Genomic DNA, 18,529 nt, shown 5'->3' on the forward strand with positions numbered 1-18,529 from the left:
TCTTCTTCTTCTTCTTCTTCTTCTTCTTCTTCTTCTTCTTCTTCTTCATTAGGGTTAAGTGACTTGCCCAGCGTCACATAACTAGTAAGTGTCAAGTGAGTGAGGATGGATTTGAACTCAGGTTCCCTTGACTCCAGGAATGGTGCTGTATCCACTGCACCATCTAACTGCCCCCATATGAATTCTTTACTGGATGTCTTAGGAGATTCAGTCATTTCATCTTTCAATTTTTTCTGGCCATTATCTAAATAGTACTACTTAAGGTTTAATATGACATTCTACATTTGGGTTTAAAAATACCATCTGTATAAATATAGGTTGGTTATCAGTTAATGTGGAATAGACTTGGGGTTTTTTAATGAAGGGCCTGATCAATAGGAGTCAAGAGTGTAAAAGGGCAACCAAAAAAGCTAATGAAATCTTGGGCTATCTCTATGAAGAACTAGAGACATGAGCATCCAACTGTCTTTGGCCTTAGACAAGCCACATTTGTAGTACTGTGTTCCCTAATGAGTTTAAGAAGGACATGGGTTGATGATATCAAATATTATTTTAAATTATAAATCTGTGATGCTATGACAAGCTGGGTTCCTGCCAAACACTCTTTTCAGGTACCACATCCTCTTTGAAGGCAACACTTTCTCTTAGTATTCTGTACCTACAATCAGTGTAATTCTTAACTCTTCATTCACACTTATTCCATGTATCCAATAAATTGCTAAAATCTTATTTTTTTCTATCTTCATAACATATCTGACAACACTTTAAACATTTAGTGTGCTGGTCACACCGTGCACTCTCCTTCTAACAGGAGCAGGCTGCCAAGGTCATACTTACCAGTCTTCGGAGCCCACCCAGATAAACACAGAGACGAGCCCATCAGGAGGTGCAAACACTCAAACTTTATTCAGAGGCCATCACAGCAAGGCCAAGCAGGAAAGCAAGAGCAGGAGCAAGAGCAAGAGAGAGCGAGCTCCGACCCCTACCGCCCCTATATACCTTCCTGGCCCCTCCTCCTCAGCCCGCCTACCAGTGAATGATTGTAGGATCAGATACCGGAAGGGGGTGTCTGGGGTTAGCACTGCACCAAGGGAGAGGACTAGACAAAGGGAGCTTGTTCTCTGCTGTCCCACTCCCACGTGGCACAGCCCCCTGCCTCGAGAGCACATGCTCCGGCTACTTCCCCGTATCCTGTTCCTACCCCAGTTCACCACAACTCCACATGGCACAGCCCCCTGCCTTGGGAGTGTAAGCTCCGGTTACTTCCTAATATCTTTTCCCTGCCCCATCTTGCCACAACCCCCACGTGGCACGTAGCCAACATCAGACAATCCCTCACAATTTAGGTTACCAAATTCCTCTGACTCCCCCAATTTCACTGGATGAAAATTCTTTCCTTTTTTTCCATTGATATTAGCACATAGGACCAAGCTTAATTTTGAAGACACTTCTCTTCTCTTCATGTCTTCCAAAGATTCCTCCCTTCAGATTCAGTGTAGTTGCATGGAGCACCTTGGAAATATGTCACTCACTTTCCTAAGGATCTATGTCTCTGACTCCTGAATGGTCTATATGTTACTTTTGAATAATTATCTCTGTCCTACTTAGTTGGCTTGAGACCATTATGCTGGTGGGATGCATTAGATAGCTTTAATCATGGTTGATTTCTCCCTCTATTACTATTGTAGGCAACCTTCATTTCCATATGTCAGGGGATCATCAATGGGGCCATATATCCACTTGGGCCTGACAATCCTATGTCCTGCCCCAAGCAGCATATTCAGGCCTTGATTCCTGGTGAGCATTCTACCAAACTCCCTTTTTCAGTCTATTGATGGATCTTAACTCATTGACACTAATAAAATAAATGCTTTGAGAAGTATGGACAAGATTTTTCTTTTTTTTAAGCTTCCTTTTTAAAAAATGTGAACTTGACAAACAGCAAACATGGACATTTCAAACATATGAGGAGGACCAGAAAGAACAGACTCTTTCACTGGCCCAGTTACTAATACCATTGTTCTCTCTAGTCACTAAGATGGGAGATGGAACACAATATATGAGAAACAGAGAGAAGGTCAATTTGGCTTGACCAAATTTACCACAATTGACCACAGCAAGGTCCTGAACTAAGGTGGTCACCATATCACCAGAGAAAAGAATGTGAATGCATAATGTGAAAAAGTAGAAATCACAAGAAATAAAATTGTGTGTGTGGGGGAGAGAGGAGTCAAGAATAACACAAAGGATATAAATGTGGGAAACTGGAAGATGGTCATACTTGTAATAGAAATAGGTAAGTTAGAAGGATAGGAAGGAACTTTTTAGGGAAGTGGAGGAGATAATGAGCTCAATTTTGGAAGGGTTGAGTGGTAGGTGTCCCAGGAACATTCAGTTTTAAATGGCTAATGAGCACAAGCCATGTGAATGTTTATACTACTACTACTACTACCACTACCACCGCCACCATCACTACTACTACCACTACTACTACTACCACCACCACCACCTCCAGCACCACTACCACCACCACCACCACTACTACCACCACCACTACTACTACCACTACCACTACCACCACTACTACCACCACCACCACCACCATCACCACCACCACTACTACCACCACCACTACTACCACTGCTACCATTAATACTACCACTACTATTACTACTACTACCACCAGCACCAGCACCACCATCATCACTACCACTACTACTACAACTACTACCACTACTACTACTACTACTACTACTACTACTACTAATAATAATAATAATAATCTGTCTAGAAGCCTAGAAATGGAAAAATCTCAGAAGCCATCTTCTCTATCCTCTCAATGAAGCATATGAATCTATGAGAGCTAAGGGAGTTGACAGTGTTCACTCTATTGGACATTTTTTCCTGACTACACTGTTTAGGACAGAAAATAGATGGTCAATATAGGATGTGGTAGACAGAATGCTTGACTTTGAATGAACAAGACTTGTGATAAGACCCCACCTCTGACATTATTAGCTGTGCAAATTTGGACAGTTGTTTAACCTCTCTCAACCTCAGTTTCCTTATCTATAAGTTAGGGATAATAATAGTACCTACCTTTCATCATTATTGAAAGGAACATCTGAGGTAATACATGTAAAGTACTTTGCTAATATTAAAAATTTTTAATAATAACTATTATGATTATTATTAATGATTTTAGGCTGTCATATGATTGTATGGACAAGATTGAGGCATCCTAAAGTTGTTAAGAGAATGCTAGGCTTGGTATCAGGAAGATGTGAGGTTCCTCTTCTGGCTCAGATATTTTTGAGTTGTTTGATTCTAGGCAAGTCAATTAATATCTATTTCAGTTTCCTCATCTGAAAAAAAAATGAAGGAGTTGGATTCAAAGATTTCCAGCTATATATCTATAATCCAATGACATCTTATCATTATTTTTTACTGTCCATCCAGGCCAGTTAGAATAGATGCTCCTTGAGATCAGGAATAGTATCATTTTTGTCTTCATATCCTCAGTACTAAACATGGTGGCATGCTCATTTTAGGTATTTTAAATATTTTTTGTTGGGTTGACTTGAATTTGTTTACCTAGGTCCATAGATTTAGATCCAGAAGGAATCTGGCAGCTCCTAGGTTCATAGATTAAGATCTAGAAGCAATCTGGCAGTTCTATTATTTTATAGTTGGGGAAACTGACACCCATGAAGTAAAGTGACTTGTTCAAGATTACCCAGCAAGTGGCAAAATCCAGATTTGAACCACAGCCTTTGACTTCAGTTCCCGTGTTCTTTCCACTGAACTACTATGCTTATTGTTTCTCCTTAGGAGAAACATCTTTTACAGTAAAAAATACTGAAGATTGTAAATACTGAAAATACTCATTTTGAGGTTTTGTATCCCTGGTGCCTGTAGGGCACAGTACCTTGAGTATGGTAGGTACTTAAGACATATTTGCTGAATTAAATTGAACAAGGGAATTAATCAATAAACCAAATGGACTTATTGAAAATCTATTAACATATCAATACATTGGGGCATTCTACACTTGTTGTTCTGTGTGGCATCATAATAGAAAACAACCTGAAAGGATGCAATTATGACCTTTGAATGCACTTGGCTCTGAGGAAAAAGGAGACATGTCTCCCTATAGAGGTCACCTTCTGGGTAGAAACTTGACAAATATTCCCAATATACTGAGTTGTGAGGAGTGTAGGGGGAAGGTAATATTTTGTTCAATTTCATTGTGTTGTAGGCCAAGTAGTCATGGCAATGAGTGTTTTTCTTTCCCTAACTAATCTGTAAAAAGCAGACAAAACAAACAAAAGAGGATATAACAAAACAAAACAAACAATAAACAAAAAAACAACAACAGTTACCCCTGTGATATTCACTGGAAGGGAGCTGAAGACTAAAGGGTAATTTCAGCTTTGAGTTATTTCTTTCCCTCCTGGATTGACTCTTCCTTATAAAAACAGAGATATCCAGGTCAAATCATTCAATCCTTAACAGAGGAAACTCTTGTTATGAACTTATGCTTTGGGAGTTGTAGAAGATATAAAAATGCTTTCATTGACTTCTCTTGGGAGTTTTTATTTTATACATGTATGTGTGTGTGTATGTTTGTGTGTGTGTGTGTGTGTGTGTGTGTGTGTGTGTGTGTAAAATAACTGAGTCTCCAGGAGTAGAGCTGAGGCAAAATTCATCTGGAAATGAGAAGCCTTGGAATGTCCTTCCTATTTGGCGGTGGTCAGAGCTAGTTCAGTCAGTTCCATTTAGGGTTAAAGATAGAACGAGGAATGTCTACAGACTTTACTCCAGGGTCCCAAAATTGATAAGGCACTCCTTTCTTTCCTTAGTGGCCACAATCCAAGGGATTTTTTCTCTGACTAGCCCCATCTTCAGCAATGATGGCTTGTTCTTAGGGATCATTTCATCCCTCCTTGCTCCCACCCTGGCCCAAACTCTCCTCCCAATTCTGTCTTCCCAGCAATGGTTAGTCCTTCAGAAACATAGAAAACATGGCAGTAAGGGATCCATTTTTGGTACCTCCTCTCCCTCACAATGGTCATCTTACAGGTACTATCCTCTTAGCTCTTCCCTCCACCTTCCTCCTTACCTTTTTGTTCTAGGCACTAGAATTCTTCAGTTCTCTCTCTTCAGATATACCCCCAGACAAGAAAGACAGACTTTCAGTCAAAGACTTAACCATTTAATATGCAGGGATAGTAGGCAAATGACTGACATTACTAGATTACCTTATGGCTTGCAATTTACCACACATACATTATCTCATTTGATCCTTACAAACATCTAATGTAGGCATGATAGATATTATTATTCCCATTTTATAGGTTAGGAAACTGATCCTTAGAGAGTAGGAACTTGCCTAGTTTCATACAGCTGGGCAGTTTTCTAACCCAGGTCTTTTAAGTGTTCCTATCAAGGTACCAGGCTGCCTCTGAGGCCTGGATATTAAAGGTCAAGAGCCAGAACTTCAACCACCACCACCATCACCATCACCACCACCAACACCACCACCACCACCATCACCACAAGAACAACAACAACAACAACAGAATAACTATTATAATGTGGCCATATTTCTAATTACACATTGTAAGGCAGGAATAGAGGAAGCCACATAAATATTAGATTCTTGGTCACCTGACAGTAAAAATGTACTTTTGGAACATTAAATCCATCCTAGTTTTCCACATTTCTGATATTTGGGGCAACTCTCCTAATTATGTGTCCTGTCTCCAATCCCTCACTTTAAAACTAAAATGAAATAAAAGTTGCAGGGATTGTATCCGGGTGAAGTTATAACTGGTATGTTACAGTAAAGATAACCTCTGTGTATGGGTTGGACTAGGTGTCCATCAAGGTCCCCGCCCAACTCTCAAATTCTGTATAATTCTATGATCCTAGAAACACTGAATTTCCATGCAGGACTGGTATCAATTTTAGCCGTGTCTCAAAAATGCTCCCATGCAATGTCATATGTCCTGTCCATGAGAAACAGGAGGGGGTTTATGCTAACATAGTTTGTCCTTTGAGTTGATCTCTGAGGGAAAGAACACAAATAAGATGCTATGTTTGTGGTTCATGTTACTAGCTATAAATTTGAATGTGAAGGAAAATGTTCCCATGGTTTCACTTCTGAGTGATTAATTCACTAGTGACTATAGCACCTCTAAGAGCAGTGTGGTCTAATGGCATATAGAGGGTATTTGGAGAATTTATCCTGGCCTTGCCTGTTAGCATCCATGAGACCTTGGGCTGGTCATTTAGCTTTGGTTAATCTCAATTTCCTTCTCTTAAAAATGAGGAAGATGGAATAATCAATCTCTAGTGTCTCTTCTAGCTTTCAGTATACAACTTGTCTTCTACCCCTTTTCTAACACTGTATTTGTGAACCTTCAGTAAGTCATTATTGCTGGCTTATGACAAAGTATACAAGCCAATGAGAAACCCAACCTTTCCTTAGAGATCTTTAAGCAATGGTTAAATGACCCCTTGCTGGGAATTTCACAATAGCGACTCTTCTGTGGTTATAAGTAGGACTAGGCAGGTAGATGGCACAGTGGACTTGGATGCAGGAGTCAGAGTCAGCAAGACCTGAGTTCAAACCCTGCCTCAGATTCTTACTTTGTGACCTTGAGCAAGATGCTTCCTCTCTATGTCTCAGTTTCCTTATTTATAAAATGGGTATGATAATAGCATTTACTTTGTCAGATTGTTGAGACTTAAATTGATATGTAAATGCTAGCTATTACTATCCTTGTCCTTGTCTTTGTTGTTGTGGTGGTGAAATGCCATTGAAGTCTTTTCCAACGCTGAGATTCTGCAAAATTATTAAAATATTAAGCCTTTGTGAAATCTACCATAATGTTTTCACATATTTAATACCAGGAGCTCTATACATCCTTTTGGTCTTATCCCAGTATTCACCAAAATATTTACATCAGATTCCCAAAGATTTAGCTATCTACCTCTTTAAATTAATTCTACTCAGTTTTCTTTGAATTTTATTTGCAACTATATGGCTTAATTAATTTTTGTTTAAGGAAGTTTCCTTTTTTTTAAACACTATTTCTTAAGTCAACTTTACAACATTTGAGCGTACCAGCCATACACAAACAGCAGGCATGTTCCCCTCATACCAGATGACAGAAACAGACAGGGATATTGACAGCGTTAGATCTCTGCTTTCTTTTAATTAATAAGTCAACTTTTATGAAGAACCTACTATGTGCAGGGCACTGAGGGCCCAAAGGCAGAAGCAAAGCACTCCCTGTTCTCATGAGACTTACATTCAGATGACATATGTACTGCATATAATTATACATGCTATAAACACAATATGCCAGCTATATTTTGGAGTTGATGTAGAAAATGCATAACTTAAAATAACACATTGAATTTGGTAAACTGTATTATCCCTAAGGGAAGAGAGCCAAACATTCAGTGTGAACAAACATGATTTGTATCATCTTTGCATAATTCATAGGAAGAAAAATTACCCCCAAAAAAATCTGTTTTGAAGTTGCTGTGTTTGGATCTGCAATTAATCCTCAAGATATGCTAGTTGTCTTGAAATATTTGAAGGGTTGTCATGTGTAAATAAAGGGATATTAGATGCATTCTGATTAGTGCTACAGGGGCAATAAAGCAGGGAGTGGGGAGCTGCGAGAAGGCAATTAGGCTAAATGTTAGGAAAAGTTTCCTAACAAACACTAAGGACACAATGGTGCATTTAGTAAATGCTTCATATATCTTTGCTGCATTGGATCAAATTGGCCAAAAATGGAATGCCTGGCCGCAGGAGAGAGTTGGCTTCTCCCCATGGAGGTTTTCAAGGGAAGCCTGTAAAATCACTTGTGGGGGATGCTGATTAGAGGGCTTGCTTGTAAGTAGAGGTTGGAATTAATGGCTACTGAGTCCCCTTCCAACTAAGATTTTGTAAAATGAAAATTCCAGATTTTATTGTAATTGTAATTTTCCATTGTATGACTAATTTTTTCCCATTAAACTTGTTCATGAAAGAGAGTTCTTAACCAGTGGTCTGTGAACTTTTTTATTTATTTTGACCACTGTGTTTCAATAGATTTTGTTTCCTTTGCAATCTTCTCTATTTTATTCCATGCATTTAAAAAAGCAACAACAAGCTGAGAAGTTTGGGGAGCAAAGGGGCTGCATGAAGATTGAAGAAATACCGTGGTCAGCAGAATATCAATTGTAAAGAATTAAGAAAATTGGTTGACATTTTGGCCGATGGTCTTAGTGGAGAAAAGCAAAATGAGAAATCCCCAAGCCAACACTCAGAATGCCCAGAAACTGTTCCCTAATCTGTTTCCTTGGAAGATGAATTTCAGATTTTATTTAAGTAGACAATGTGTCCATATTTTTGGTTAAGCAGCCAAGGGAATTGTATTCATACAACTTTACTGTGCTAGACTTCAGCATTAAGACACAGAGATGCACACTGGCAAGTCACTCACTGAAGAGAAGATGTCAGCTCTGAGCAAAATTGAAATATAATGAGAATAGTTGATGTTCACTCAGTGCTTTTATGTTATCTTTCATCCAGCATTTGTCTTGATCCTTACCTCTATAATATATGTAGTTGGGATAGACTTATACCCATTTTTAAGTTGAGCACACCGAATCACAGAGAGGTTAAACAATTTGTCCAGGGTCACCCAGTGGTAAAGAACAGAGTTGGGATTTAAACTCCTTTTTTTTTCTGACTCCAAAGCCAGGGTGCTTTCCAGTACACTAATGCATGCTCTCCAACCATAGCATAGATCTACAATGAGCATTTTTGTTACTCAGGGTAAGTCGGCAGAAAACAGTCCCTTAAGGGATTTTTTAAAGACCAAGACGCAGTTAGTGGGAAAGACCATAGCAGATACTATCAGGATGTTACTAGGACAGCTGCTACATGAGGTTTGGGAGGGACCTCCCAAATATACCTAGGGGAAGGTATATACTGTGTAATTCTATGATCCTAGAAACACTGAATTTCTATGCAGGACTGGTATCAATTTTAGCCGTGTCTCAAAAATGCTCCCATGCAATGTCATATGTCCTGTCCAGGAGAAACAGGAGGGGGTTTATGCTAACATAGTTTGTCCTTTGAGTTGATCTCTGAGGGAAAGAACACAAATAAGATGCTATGTTTGTGGTTCATGTTAGTAGCTGTAAATTTGAATGTGAAGGAAAATGTTCCCTAGGTAAAGCATTGGGTATATGCTGGGCATAGAGGCAAGAACAAAACATCACCTGTCTTCACAGAACTTCTAATCTCTTGGGGTGTAGTAATTTCAGGAGGGAAAGAACTCCAGAAATGGAGGGGGCACTGTGATGAAAAACTCTGAGTGGGAGATAATTGAGAGTACCCTTGAAGGGAAGCTTAGGTATCAAAGAGGAGGGACTGAGGAACAAATATATTCTAAATCTATTGAACACAAGGTGGTTTCATTCCTTTACTCCTGGAGGTTCACTAAATGCTAAACTCCTAGGGGTTCTTTCTGGTAGCAGATAACATACATATTGTGGCTAGAGAATCCCTAGGTGTGAAGTCTGGCTGGAATATAGAGTGTTGAAATGGGATTGATATGAAATAGGTCTAGAAAAGTGGTTTGTAACCAAATTATGAAAGACTTTTAATAACACTACAAAAATGTGAGCAAATCTTAATTAGTGACTCATTTCCCCCTAATTAACAAATATTTCCTTTTGGGTACCCACTGGGTACCAGCTATTCCCCATAAAACTTATGAGCTGCAGTATATCAACATGATAATTTAATTTCTATATTGATATTACTTTGTAATTGACAAGTTCACTGTGCACTTTTTATTTGAAAAAGAACCTTAATATTTTTAATGTATTTTATGTTGTAAATTTAATGATCAGTAACTTGAATTATACAAGTAAAATAAGAATATTTTATAAAAAAGAACTTTCAATAGTTAATTAAACAAATGTACATATGCATAATTTTAAATGATAATAAAATATTTTCATTTTTATCATCTTCTACATTTCCTTTTGGTTTCTTCTGTTCTGACTTTAGTAGGTATTAATTCTATACTAAGCCACTTAATATCTTTGTGTCTTAATTAATCCCTAAAACATAGCCACTAGTTCATAGACCTGACAAAACCTGTGTTGGAAGAAGAACTTCCCGTACCAGGAGGTTCCTACATTGGAAATCACATATCACTAACATAATTGAATATTAAATAAATATGCCTTGCTACATTTGCTTTCTTTATTTGGAAGGAGGAATATTTTAAGGAATCTGTAGAAAAACAACAGATCTGTAATGGTAGTTACAGATTTTCAAGTGGGAACTCTCTGATTAGTTTTATTTTAAAAAAACATGTAAAAACATAGGCTATGTCCAAGATGATAACTGGATTCTGTATCTTAAGCCACTCAATAGGTTTATGTCAGAGCTGAAAAGGGACCATGGAGACCATATAACCTTCCCCCTCTAATTATATAAATGACAAAACTCAGGCCTTTATAAAACCAAACACTTAGCAGTGTTTAATCTTTTTCCCATTTTTAAATTAAAAATTCAATTATTCCTATCATTATTTATATTTTCCCTTGATGAACTGACACTATTTTTTTTTGGTGGGGGGGAGAGGGTCAAGCAATGTTTTATTCTATTTTTATGAACAGGATAGCAGGCATGCAACTAGGAATTAAAAAAAGAATACACACTTTCATAATCTATATGAAACAGTATAGATGGATTGTAACAAGATTGTAAGGGGATTATAATAAATAAAATCTTCCTTTGTAAAGTCAGGGGAAAAAGGGGAAAATAATTTAACTTTATTCCCATTTCTCTTCCTTTGCCATGCTCTCTCTCTCTCTCTCTCTCTCTCTCTCATTGGCTGTTTTAGTGCACAAGAATCCTCTCAACTTGTAATCTAGCTCAAATGGGACAAAAAAGGACTTTGCAAACCTGTAAAGCACTGTATAAACACTGGATATTTTGAAGCATGTGTGACTTTAGCTGTGAAAACCCCTCCCCTGTCTAACACTTGCCTCCTTTGTGTTGACAGAGAGTCACATCCTGGAGGATGTCAACAAGTGTATCATTGCTCTAAGAGACCAGGATCTTGACAATTTAGACCGTGCGGCTGGTGCGATCAAAGGACGAGCTTCAAGAGTCGCTCACATCGTTATGGGAGAAATGGACAGTTATGAGCCTGGGGCTTACACTGAAGGAGTTTTGAGGAACGTTGGCAACCTTACCAATACCGGTAAATCCTCAATTCTGATGCCAGTTGATTTTCCTCTCTCATTGTTCTTGTACAATATTCATCCAGTATCAAAAGAAGAGATATCTGTGGCCTATGTTATGTGTTCTGTTATAGATGACAGCTCTATCTAGTACACAGCTGCATCCCATGGTAATGGGATGATTGTGTATAAAGAAATAAATCATCACCTTCTTGATATGATGTACTGCCTTCTATGGAACATCAGTGATCATAGCTTTGGAATGACAAGGGACCTTAGGTGACAATTAGTCCAATCCCCTCACTTTACAGATAGGTAAACTGAGGTCAAGAGAAGTTAGGTGATTTGGGGATACTTCTGATTGACAGGCACTTGTATCCTTACATAAAGCCAAATTTCCCTCTGCAGTTTCCATGTATAATTTCTAATTCTACCCTCGGGGATCATGAAAAAAAAGTGAAGTCAGGAAGTATCTATTTGGTGCTTACTAAGAGCTTGACACTTTGCTCAGAACTGAGTATATAAAGAAAGATAAAAATAATATTGTTCCTCAAGGGGCTCCCAGTGTGAAGAGGGATACACCATGCAAACAACTATGTGCAAATAAGGCAGATTAGAACTAACCAACAGAGGGGTAGGCCCTAGTATTAAGGAGGATTGCCATCTCTCCGCCATCCTGCCAGTCTTCTCTTTTCCAGACTAAGCTCCCCAGCACCTCTAACAGACCCCCATTGGCATGGCCTTATGGCCTTTCACAATCTTTGTTGTCTTTACTAAAGTTGGCCATGGGGAACTGAACACAGCAGGGTAGTCGTGACCGAACCAAGGCAGAATGCAGCAGGCTTATTTGTCACCAAGGAGGTGACTCCTTGGTGCTATGTCCACCCTTCTTCATCTAGCCTAAGCATATAATAGCTTTCTTGGCTCCTGTCATGTGTGTAGGCTGGCTAGGCATATCCAACTTTTTCTTGGACAATCTCTACATAGTTCAATATTAAACTCTTTCGCACATGGAGTGGAAAGAATATTCAAGAAGGAAATGGAAGGCCCAGGCTTTCGACCTGCCCGTACCAATACCTAAGTGCTTGGTTTTACAAAGGCCTGAGTTTTGTCATTTATATAATCAGAGGGGAAAGGCTGTATGGTCTCCATGGTCCCTTTTCAGCTCTGACATAAACCTACCTAGTAACTTAAGATACAGAATCCAGTTATCATCTTGGACATAGCCTATGTTTTTACATGTTTTTAAAATAAAACTAATCAGCGAGTTCCCGCTTTAAAATCTGTAACTACCATTACAGATCTGTTGTTTTTCTACAGCTCAGGATTAAACATTATCTTCACTTTCAAAATTTCCTCATTATTAAAACTTCCTTTAGAAACTTCAGAAAGTTTTTTAATCCATAGAGATTCTTTTTCTCCTCTCCATTGTGTACTCTATATAACACAATCAGTATGAATTTTATGAGTCACCAAATTGAAACTTTCTACCTGCCAACACTTATACTTCCTGTAAAATCCTCAAGTGGAATTAGTTTCACTTGATATTGGATTTCCTAGTCATCGTGATATTACTGAATAGATCTTTTACTGACTCTTGGATTTTTTTTTAAGTTTGAACTTTAAAATTTAAATTCTCAACCCACCAGATAGCTTTTTTTCCCCTTGTTCTTCCCTTTTTTTTCTGGTCTGTTGAGAATGCGTTACATATGGCAGAAAAGTTCTCTATCCAATTAATGGAAGCAATGAAGAGGATGAGAATGAATGACTGGCATGAAGGCTGGCCTTGATGTTAATGAAGAGGAACATATAAAAATGAAGTTTCCATGTATGAAACTGATCTGGATGAACTATGATATTAGCTAGAGTAGAAATAAGTCTGATCGTGTTTTTGCTGTTCTTCTGGCCCTCTGATGGAAAGAGCAAGTAACAACTGCTGCTACGCATTTTTCTCACTTTTTTCCCCCTAAAATAATGAAACCACCATGGAAACCAAAGGAAGAGGTAAATGTAGGTGTTATAACTCCAAATGAGATTTTTAATTCTGTCCTACCATCTACATATCCTCTTCTTTAACATATCATCCCCCCCTCCCATCTCTGTTATTAGGAAAAGACATGAGTTTTGATTTTTGAGTCCTTCTGATCCTAATTAGGAACAGTCTCAACTCATTTCACTCATCTTCCTCGCCCAGTGAAATCTACCATTTACCACCCTTGTTAGTATCTTGATGTGTGACATTTTTCTTCCACTTAATGGTAGCTCTTGAGTACCCGGTATGTATATATCAAGGGTAAATCCTTCACAGATGACATTCTTTACATGGATCTGCCTCTTCTTAGGTGTGAGTACCTCAGTGACTGAAAGGTATAGTGGAGTTGTGTCAAACACAATTAGGACATCTATTGTCTTTGAAAACCACTGATTAACATTTTTATGTTTTATTGTATTTTTATTTACTTCGCTAAACATTCCCCAATTACATTTTAATATAGTTCAGGTTGCTTGAAGGAGTGTTGTTGGCTGCATGCAACTATTAGACCAAGAGTTTGACATTTCTGGTATGGTGGAGAAAGAGTGGGCCTTAGTCAAAAGTTAAAAAATTTGGGAGCTGGAGGCAATCTTGGTAACCAGCTAGTCTACTCAGAAATAAAAAGGAATCTTTATTATACAAGATAAGTGAGGAAGTAGCTTCTATTTGAAGACTTCTGAGGAAGAGGAACTAACGACCTTCCATGGTTGTCCATTCCATATATGGGCAGCTCTTATTGTTCAGGAGTATTTTTTTTTCATTCTTTCTCTCCCCTGCTGATGATTTTTACATTGGTCTCTTTGCAACTTTTCATCATTGTCCCCTGGGCTCAAGTTTTGAATCTTAATGACTATATGACCCAGAGCAATAACCTTTCAGTACTTCAGGCAACATACTAAATAAGAATGTGGGTTACAAAAAGTGTCCTGTTTGAATTAAGGAGTTTCCTCATTGGGAGTTATCTACTTTGATGGAATCACAGGTCTGACAAATACAAATCTCTGTGGTGCTGGAATCCTAGACTTTTCAAGTTGGAGGGACCTTAGAAGTCATGCAACTCAAACCTTCTATCCAGTTCTAGAATCATCTTTGCAAAATCCAGGGAGCTGATCATCCAACCTCTTCTTGACCACTTCTAGGGGCCTAAGAGGAGAGGACCATATAGAGTTAAGCTGGCTCACCAAGAGGTCAAGATGAGGAAAAGAGGAGAGGCTAGTACAGAGGTGGTGGCCTGGGAAAGAAGTAAAGAGTTGAGGAATTATCAGACAATTCCATTACCTTGGTATAGGCCCTCATTGTATCATGCCTTGACTATTTAAATCATCTGTGGTTGGTCAACCTGCCTCAAGTCTCTCTTCACTCCAGTCCATTCACTATTCAGCTCTCAAAGTGATCATTTTAAAATGGAAGTCTGACTATCCCAATCCTTTCTTTTTTTAAGATAAAAATATCCCCCAATCTTTTTGCTATGCAAAAATTCATTAAGAATTTTAACTGTGTATGTTGCAATATCCTGTTCATGGAAGAACTGTTATACATTAGGGATTAGGCAAATGCAGGATGGAAAAAAGGACATCCTCTTCATGTGTGTATTTGCATGTTAATGCCACCATTTGAATCTGAGTTTCTTGAGAGCAAGGACTATATTTTACCTTTCTTTGTATCTCCAGAACTTAGCAAAGTCCATGGCACATAGTATGGACTTAATTAATGCTATTTCATTGGTGGAGTGATTGAGTGACTGATGTGTGCCTTTCTAAACAGTTGGAGGAGCACAAATTTGGGCCAGAAACAGAGCTACTGTAGGAGGCAAGATATGGAAAATTCTGAGGGAATTGACCTCTTTTAAAATTCTACTTATCTCCCCAAATCTCTGATTTTACATAGTGACTACTTGCATTCTAAGTTCCATTATGAGCTGTTAGTACTTAATTTCTTATATATCCCTACATACATATACACATAGACATATATCTGCATATGTGGATATAAGAAACTAAATACAAATAAATCACACACACACACACATAGTATATGGGGAGCATATCTTCCTTCTGATCATGTGGTCTTCAGTATTGTTTTAGGTTGCTATTTCAAAAGATTTATTCACCATCTCTGTGTAGAACCTTACTTAAAATGAGAATGCAATAAATTTGAAATATTAATTTTGCAAAGTGAAGTTACCGAGAATATATTAAGCACTTATTCTGTGCCAAGTGCTGTGCTAAACACAGAATAAGAAAAAGAAACAAAATGAAGATAATCCCTGCCCCCAAGGAGCTTACATTCTATTAAGGGAAGACAATGTATCCAAAGGAACTTGAAGATCTGGGTAGATGATAGGTGTAAGACAGAACATGCACAGGTATATTGTAGAAAATGAGATCCAGAGAATCAAAAGTATAGACCAAAGGAGAATGAAGGAGAGATATAACTAGCCTAGCCCTTCATTGATATGGAGGTTTTGGGAGCAACTGACCAATCAGAGGAAGAGACTTCTTCGGTGGAGGGTCCTTCTGGGGTGTGAAGGCACTAGGGAAAGGAAAGAAGCATTTATTAAATGTTTATTATATGTTAGGCACTGACATAATGAGGATACAAATACAGCAAAAACCTAGACAATCCCTGCCCTTAAAATGCATACATTCTAAATGAAAAAGGTAACATTGATAAAGGAATTAAAGGTGGGGAGGGAGAGAAGGGAGTAGGGAAGATGAAAGTACCTGGCATGGTGGTAGGGTTTTGAAATCTGGAAACTCAGGAGCATGGCCATAAGAGGGATTGGCTTAAGTACCTCCATAAAATGGAGGTCCCAAGCATTACTAACTAATGAGAGAAAAGAACTGAATATTCTAGGGTCAGAAATCCACTGGAGCACTTGGATATTCAAAAGTAAAGAGGAGCCAGGGGCTAAATGAAGGCACAGGATGAGCTAGCAGCAGAGGATATGGTCATGAAACCTAGAATGGCAGAAGTAGTTTCAGGAGGAAAATGGCAAAAAGAAGAGGTAAAGGGATCTTTTTGAAGTCTTTTGGGCAATGGTGGTGGAGGAATCTTCTAGAGTGACAAAGCTGCTGAAGGATGGTAGAAAAAAGAAGTCTGAAAAATCAGGAATAGAACTCAGAAAAGAATGAAATGGCAAACATAGATAATGGCCATCCTTCCTTAAAGTGGAGGTTCTAGTATTACAAATAAAATTCCAAAAGACAGAGTTCTGACCATGATGAATCAGTTTGTTTTTTAGGCTAGCAATAACCAATAAATTGAGGTTATTGGTCTCTCATTTACCAAAAACAAGTGAGCATCTCGGGGGCTCTTTAAATTCGGGTGTCTTCTTCATGACAATACATCATTGGGACCTCCCCTGGCAAATGTAAGGCAACCTTGATTGGTGGACATTTTAATGAATGACGTTTTAATTAGATGGGTTAAAAGTCATTGGGGGGAGGGGGAGGTAGCTGGAGAAAGTGGGCTGGTCACAAGACCCAACTGCATCTAGCAATCTTGACCAGAAAAACCACTCCAATCAGCATCTCTCTGGCTCAGACTCCCCTTTGTAGACCAGGTTACCCCCAGCTTTAGTGAAGGGAAAAATCAAGGTCAAAAGGACGTGTCCCTGGGGGAGGACCTAGTTTAGGCTGACTCCTGTTTACAGATAGGCAGATGCGAGGCCCTAGTAAATGAGCAAATACTGTGGTGGGCTGGTATTAATTACCTTATCCTATCATGCCCTTCCAAAAACTGCCTGTCCTTGAGAAGTAGGGTCTGAGGAAATTAATGGATTCACAGAGAAATATTGCTAATAAATTATACAATCCAACATCAATTTTCCTCCCTGGTAGGAACTAACTAATCAGAGGAAGGGGACACAGTGACAGAGGGTTTGCTAGAGTGAGAAGTCTTGTGGGCAATGGTGGAGATAGAAGTGTGAAAAGTCAGAAGTGGATTCTAGAGAAGAATTAAGGATTAGTATTTTTTTTTGGAGGGGTGGCAGTGGTAGAAAAATTTAGTAAAGTCACTATATGTGTGATTTAGTGTCTGATTATCATTGCACCTTATAAACAGTAAATGCTTTATTTTGGCAAATGAATATAATACGTTCACAATTTTTCACGTGTGTGTCTACTATAGAACTCTCTCCTCTCTGGTTTGTGCATCTTTGTATTTCTCTGTCTCTCTGTCTCTGTTTGGTATTCTTAAATGTCCCCATGCTCTACTAAACTTTTTGAATAACTTTTTTTTTTAAACATTATAGTCAGAGTGTGAAGGCACTTCCTTCTTTCCTTATTACCCTGTATTATTGTTCCTTGAGAGTGATGGAAGGAGAACTTTAAGATCCCCTCAGGCATTAATTTCATTAACAAATTTGGATCCAGTTCTCATTAATGGTGCCTGCCTCCAAGTAACTTGATAATCTCAGACACCCTGATTTCTTCCACCTCTCACGAATCAAGGCTGTTACCATCTATATCTAGGGGATGTCATTCTCTGAGGCCATGCCTTCCTGAACTAAGCCCAGATGACTAAGTCCAAAAGAGTCCCACAAGCTCCTTCCACAGGTCAGTAAGGAGTGGGATCAACAAATATTGGAGGGAAATCCCTCACATCACTCAATCCTGTTTAGGATTTCCTGGCTGTGGAATTGTTCAGCCTAACATACAGCAAAAATATGTGTTGGTTAAATGGTGACAAGTGGCTGGGACTCAGATCACCAGAGTCTGAAATGCCTCTACCACTGGTGCTTCTAGGTTGATGTTAATTGCTTCCAATGGGGTTAGGAACTGGGGAGAAGATGCCTCAGGTGCATGGCCTGAGGGATGGCCACAATTCACCTGCATGTTTGTGCTCCTGCTGTGGGACAGCCCGCTCCCACTGTAATGATTACATAGTGGAGCATTGGTTAAAATTCCTTGTTGCTGAGACTCATCAGAAGCCCAGTCTTGGAGACTAGAGGGAGGGGTCTTTTCTCCACTAAGTAATTTCACAAAGCTTCCATTAATCTTTGTGTGAGTTATACCCTGAAATCCCCAATCTATAAACCCAGAATAAATTCTGCTTACTCTGTACAAGCAGTGACTTATTAGAAGCCATCTCTACATAACATACGACTTTCCAAACTTGTCAGTTCAGTTTCTTGGACAGATTCTTCTCTATTTGCAGCTTTCATAATACTTTTTTTTTTTGGTCTAGATTTCTATCTTGTAAGAACATTAATTTCAATCT

At 38.7% G+C, this 18,529-nt stretch overlaps 1 protein-coding gene across 1 annotated transcript in view; it reads left to right on the forward strand.

The window, feature by feature from the left end:
• The window catches only part of CTNNA3 (catenin alpha 3), a 1,857,428-nt gene that overhangs the window by 1,339,094 nt on the left and 499,805 nt on the right, over positions 1–18,529 (forward strand). Inside the window, exon 11 of the mRNA XM_027840655.1 lies at positions 11,094–11,294. Within this exon, the coding sequence (XP_027696456.1) occupies positions 11,094–11,294 (201 nt within the window). The remainder of the gene's footprint in view (positions 1–11,093; positions 11,295–18,529) is intronic.

The sequence above is a fragment of the Vombatus ursinus genome, unplaced genomic scaffold (genome assembly GCF_900497805.2).
Source record: "Vombatus ursinus unplaced genomic scaffold, bare-nosed wombat genome assembly UNPS02014847.1, whole genome shotgun sequence".
Classification (NCBI taxonomy): Eukaryota; Metazoa; Chordata; class Mammalia; order Diprotodontia; family Vombatidae; genus Vombatus; species Vombatus ursinus.